Source organism: Procambarus clarkii, chromosome 23, assembly GCF_040958095.1.
Source record: "Procambarus clarkii isolate CNS0578487 chromosome 23, FALCON_Pclarkii_2.0, whole genome shotgun sequence".
Taxonomy (NCBI): domain Eukaryota; kingdom Metazoa; phylum Arthropoda; class Malacostraca; order Decapoda; family Cambaridae; genus Procambarus; species Procambarus clarkii.
In genome coordinates, this window is record NC_091172.1 from 29,705,981 (window position 1) to 29,711,893 (window position 5,913).

Genomic DNA, 5,913 nt, shown 5'->3' on the forward strand with positions numbered 1-5,913 from the left:
GAGATGGGTAACGAATGAGGGAGATACGAGGAAGGAACGAAGGACAGATGGGCAACTTGGTAGGGAGGTAGTAAGGTAACGAAAGAGGTGATAACGAGGGAGGCAGGTAGGTAGGTAGGGAGGGAGGAAGGTAGCGAGCCGTGTAAATAACGAGAGAGAGAGCTAACGAGAGGCAAGGAAGTGCGAGAGTGATGATTGGTAACAACAAGTTATAATGAGCTGTTGAATGCATCTCGTCTCGAGTGAAGAATGGCTTCAAGATGTTAATGGCAGAGTGAAGGAGCACTTCAGGAGCAAGACAAGCACTCCAGGAGCAAGACAAGCACTCCAGGAAGCAAGACAAGCACTCCAGGAAGCAAGACAAGCACTCCAAGAGCAAGACAAGCACTCCAGGAGCAAGACAAGCACTCCAGGAGCAAGACAAGCACTCCAAGAGCAAGACAAGCACTCCAAGAGCAAGACAAGCACTCCAGGAGCAAGACAAGCACTCCAGGAGCAAGACAAGCACTCCAGGAGCAAGACAAGCACTCCAGGAGCAAGACAAGCACTCCAGGAGCAAGACAAGCACTCCAGGAGCAAGACAAGCACTCCAAGAGCAAGACAAGCACTCCAGGAGCAAGACAAGCACTCCAGGAGCAAGACAAGCACTCCACGACCAAGACAAGCACTCCAGGAAGCAAGACAAGCACTCCAGGACCAAGACAAGCACTCCAGGAACAAGACAAGCACTCCAGGAACAAGACAAGCACTCCAGTACCAAGACAAACACTCCAGAAGCAAGACAAGCACTCCAAGAGCAAGACAAGCACTCCAGGAGCAAGACAAGCACTCCAGGAGCAAGACAAGCACTCCAAGAGCAAGACAAGCACTCCAAGAGCAAGACAAGCACTCCAGGAGCAAGACAAGCACTCCAGGAGCAAGACAAGCACTCCAGGAGCAAGACAAGCACTCCAGGAGCAAGACAAGCACTCCAGGAGCAAGACAAGCACTCCAAGAGCAAGACAAGCACTCCAAGAGCAAGACAAGCACTCCAGGAGCAAGACAAGCACTCCAAGAGCAAGACAAGCACTCCAGGAGCAAGACAAGCACTCCAGGAGCAAGACAAGCACTCCAGGAGCAAGACAAGCACTCCAAGAGCAAGACAAGCACTCCAAGAGCAAGACAAGCACTCCAGGAGCAAGACAAGCACTCCAGGAGCAAGACAAGCACTCCAGGAGCAAGACAAGCACTCCAGGAGCAAGACAAGCACTCCAGGAGCAAGACAAGCACTCCAGGAGCAAGACAAGCACTCCAAGAGCAAGACAAGCACTCCAGGAGCAAGACAAGCACTCCAGGAGCAAGACAAGCACTCCACGACCAAGACAAGCACTCCAGGAAGCAAGACAAGCACTCCAGGACCAAGACAAGCACTCCAGGAACAAGACAAGCACTCCAGGAACAAGACAAGCACTCCAGTACCAAGACAAACACTCCAGAAGCAAGACAAGCACTCCAAGAGCAAGACAAGCACTCCAGGAGCAAGACAAGCACTCCAGGAGCAAGACAAGCACTCCAAGAGCAAGACAAGCACTCCAAGAGCAAGACAAGCACTCCAGGAGCAAGACAAGCACTCCAGGAGCAAGACAAGCACTCCAGGAGCAAGACAAGCACTCCAGGAGCAAGACAAGCACTCCAGGAGCAAGACAAGCACTCCAGGAGCAAGACAAGCACTCCAAGAGCAAGACAAGCACTCCAGGAGCAAGACAAGCACTCCAGGAGCAAGACAAGCACTCCACGACCAAGACAAGCACTCCAGGAAGCAAGACAAGCACTCCAGGACCAAGACAAGCACTCCAGGAACAAGACAAGCACTCCAGGAACAAGACAAGCACTCCAGTACCAAGACAAACACTCCAGAAGCAAGACAAGCACTCCAGGAGCCATACTAGACACGCAAAACTCATATGTGCTCACTTAAGAAACTTTTAATACGTACGTCATTAAGTTAATTTGAACTGGTTCACGGAGCTTCGGCGTGTAGTGAGAGCTCGTTAAGACATGATCATTAATGATAAGTCATACCGTTAAGATATGACATGTCAGGTGAAGTAGAGGGTAGATATGACATGCCAGCTGAAGCAACGAGTAGATATGACATGTCAGGTGAAGCAGAGAGTAGATATGACATGCCAGCTGAAGCAGCAGGTGTCAGTTGAACAGGTAGATATCAGTTTTCAGGAGAAGCAAGAGGTAGATATGAGGGTGCCAGCAGAAGCAAGAGGTAGATAGTAGACAAACCAGTTGAAGCTCGGCAGACCATTAACGAGCGAACTCGCTGATGCGTGGCTTCCCATTGGCTGCCCAATATCACGTGACCTTCTAAGGGTTATCGACGGGTACGTGACGTCAGAGCTCTTCCGTGTGCTATCTTGTTCAGTCAAATAAATATCGACCTCTCCTCCGGGAGGATATCCGCTCTAGGGAATGGGTTGGGGATGATTACATAATTTGTGCTGTTATCTACTCTCTATCCATGGTTAGGTTAGGTTAAGGTGACTTTAGGTTAGGTTAGGTTTCATTACATTTGGTTACGTTAATACGATATATTATTTAAGATAATGTTATATATGGAAATCGAAAACTATTTCAGTGTGCCCTCTAATTCCGTTAATATAAATTAAAATTTCTTAAAGAAAACGTTATCAGCATAAACTTTGTATATTTTAAACCAAGTACTTCATTACATTAAAGTTATAACTTGAGAATAATCTCTATTTACGACAAAGTTTCATTAAACTTGCCAGTTTACATGTAAACTATTTCAGGAACCGTAATATGCTTTCAGACCCTCACAAATACCTAGATAACTATCCAGGCGGATTGAGGCTGGGTATGGCTTCTCATGGTAATGGATTTGCTGTGATGACAGGCTCATTAATGTATTAAAACTCAATATGCTCCTCACTACATCAATTTATGCTCCCCAAGATTAACAAAATATTCCCTGGGAAGGTAGCCATGTTGCCCGTCACTCTCCAGTTGCGGCCAGTGTGAGCTGGAACACAGGGGGGGGGGGGTGGCACGCGCGTGCAATATATCTCATTCTTTGGTCACTAGGTACTGCAATTTGTATAATAGGGGACACTTTAAGTGAAATATGTCCTTGTTAAACATTACTCGTCATGATTACCCTCTATTTATCACCTGCAGCACCATTTTGCCTGATGCTTGTGTTTGTGTGTGTGTGTGTGTGTGTGGGGGGGGGTGTGTGGTGGGGGTGTGTGTGGTGGGGGTGTGTGTGGTGGGTGTGGGGGGGGGTGTGTGGTGGGGGTGTGTGTGGTGGGGGTGTGTGTGGTGGGTGTGGGGGGGGGGGGTGGGGGGGTGCGTGGGTGGTGTGTGTGTGTGGTGGGTGTGGGGGGGGGGGGTGTGGGTGTGGGTGTGTGTGGGTGTGTGTATGTGTACGTGTGGTGGTGGGTGTGTGTGGTGGGTGTGTATGGGTGTGTGTGTGTACGTGTGGGGGGGGAGGATGTCTGTGTGTATTTTTACTATTTGTGTCTGCAGAATCAAGCTATTAGCTCTTGGACCCCGCCTTTCTAACCAATCTATTTTTCCTCTATTATATCTACTACATATATTTATCTCTAACACACACACACACACATCCTCAGGAAGCAGCCCGTGGAAGCTGTCTAACGTCCAGGTACCTATTTACTGCTAGGTGAACAGGGGCATCATGATGAAACAATCTCTGCCCATTTGTTTGTTTCCGCCTCTGCCGGGAATCGAACCCGGGCCCTTAGGACTACGATCCCTGAGGGAGCGCTATCCCACTCGGGAACATCACCTACTCTCATATATCAAGTTCACCAGTGGTTATTTACTTAATAACTACTGGATTAATATCTTCCTATGATTAATTATAATTTGATAAGACATATTTATTACACGTTACAGGCAGAAACTGCATATATTAGCTAACATGAAGGGCTTCTGGGACTCACCACCAGAAATATATTTGTTTATTATTCAATTTCGATCCTCGGGGTTGTGTAGTAGAGACCAACTCAAGTTATATACGGTTTACGTAAAGCTACGACTGGTCTGGAGATGTCGTAGCGCAAGGCGGTGTTCTTAGGAAGACTGGCGTTCTTAAATGCCTTCCTGAATCCCGACGTAACCGCCACGACCATGGTAAGAACGGAAACTTTGCGTAACTGCTTCGTGAATCTGGCCCCCCAGGTCCACCCCCCATCGAACTTCCTTCCTGGGACCCAGATTCACGAAACAGTTACGCCAGTACTTACGAATGTGTAAATCTTTCCATAATCTTTGGCGGCTTTGGTTATATTTATTAAACAGTTTACAAGCATGAAAACTTGCCAATCAACTGTTGTTATTGTTATAAACAGCCTCCTGGTGCTTCGGAGCTCATTAACTGTTTAATAATTGTAAACAAAGCCGCCAAAGATTGTTAAAAGATGTATAGGTTCGTAAGTGCTTGTGTAAATGCTTCGTGAATCTGGCCCCTCGTTATTTCCTCACTCTGGGCTAAATCAGCGCTCCTCTTACCCGTCTTTGGGAAAGCTGGGAAAAATTTATCAAGACTGAGGCTGTGATCCTCACCTGGGCTGAAGGTTTAGTGCTAACCCTTCCTGCAAACACAAAGGATTTTTATATAGAAAAACAAAATATTCGTGGTGTCAGTACCAGAGTGTACTAATCTTTCTTTTTCACGCGCTACGTTCTACAAAGCTTCCGGCTTGTGTACTCTGACACAGTGATAAAATGATAAAGCATCATGTTCGTGATTGTGTATGTCATGTTCGTGGGTGTAAAAGAGAGAACAGGGGGGGATATAGAGACATTGGACAGAGAGCTGGCATGGTTCTCTCTGAGGGAGGCGGTGACAGAGAAGAGGATCAATAGAAGCATTTGTACGATGACCTGTACTGTGAAGGGTGAGTTTATTGCTCGCTCGAATTGTGTGTGCATGACTGTGAAGCAGCTGTGTATATAGGACTGTCTTTGCAACGGGCTTGTATATAGGACTGTCTCTGCAACAGGCTTGAATCCAGGACTGTCTTTGCAACAGGCTTGTATACAGGACTGTCTCTGCAACTGGGTTGTATACAGGACTGTCTCTGCAACTGGGTTGTATACAGGACTGTCTCTGCAACTGGGTTGTATACAGGACTGTCTCTGCAACTGGGTTGTATACAGGACTGTCTCTGCAACTGGGTTGTATACAGGACTGTCTCTGCAACTGGGTTGTATACAGGACTGTCTCTGCAACTGGGTTGTATACAGGACTGTCTCTGCAACTGGGTTGTATACAGGACTGTCTCTGCAACTGGGTTGTATACAGGACTGTCTCTGCAACTGGGTTGTATACAGGACTGTCTCTGCAACTGGGTTGTATACAGGACTGTCTCTGCAACTGGGTTGTATACAGGACTCTCCCTTAATACTGGGCATTGTCAGGGTCAATATCTCGATAGAGAAAGAGGCCATAAAGGTTATTGCAATAATTTTTTTTATTACTTGCAAGAAATACTTTATTTGCAACAATATTTTTTTACTTGCAACAGAGCTTTATTAGTGGCATGAATTACTGCATTACTTGCAAGAAATACTTTATTGCAATAATAAAAATATTGTAAGAATACTTTACTACTTTACTAAGGTGTTACTATAACACTTTATTACTTCAGGCGATTACTTTCTTCCAAGAATGTCTTTTTTTTTCATTAATTAATTTATTACGTCCAGTATTTACTTTATTACTTACGATAATTGATCAATAATTGATCAAATCGACTTGAGAATGGTCCAGGACGGACCGAAACGTCGTCGTCCCTTCACTTTCTAGTGTGTGGTCTGGTCAACATATTTCAGCCACGTTATTGTGTGACTCATCGCTTGTATTGATCATTA

The 5,913-nt window shown here is 46.1% G+C and overlaps 1 protein-coding gene across 1 annotated transcript; it reads left to right on the forward strand.

Moving 5' to 3' along the window:
- Positions 1-226: 226 nt before the first annotated feature.
- On the forward strand, positions 227-1,957 carry LOC138367795 (serine/arginine repetitive matrix protein 2-like). The gene has a single exon (XM_069329764.1). The coding sequence runs from the start codon at positions 227-229 to the stop codon at positions 1,955-1,957; it is 1,731 nt and encodes a 576-aa protein (XP_069185865.1).
- The last annotated feature ends 3,956 nt before the right edge of the window (positions 1,958-5,913 follow it).

Coding starts and splice junctions, on each gene's coding strand:
- LOC138367795 (XM_069329764.1), top strand. CDS start 227: ATGCATCTCGTCTCGAGTGAAGAATGGCTTCAAGATGTTAATGGCAGA.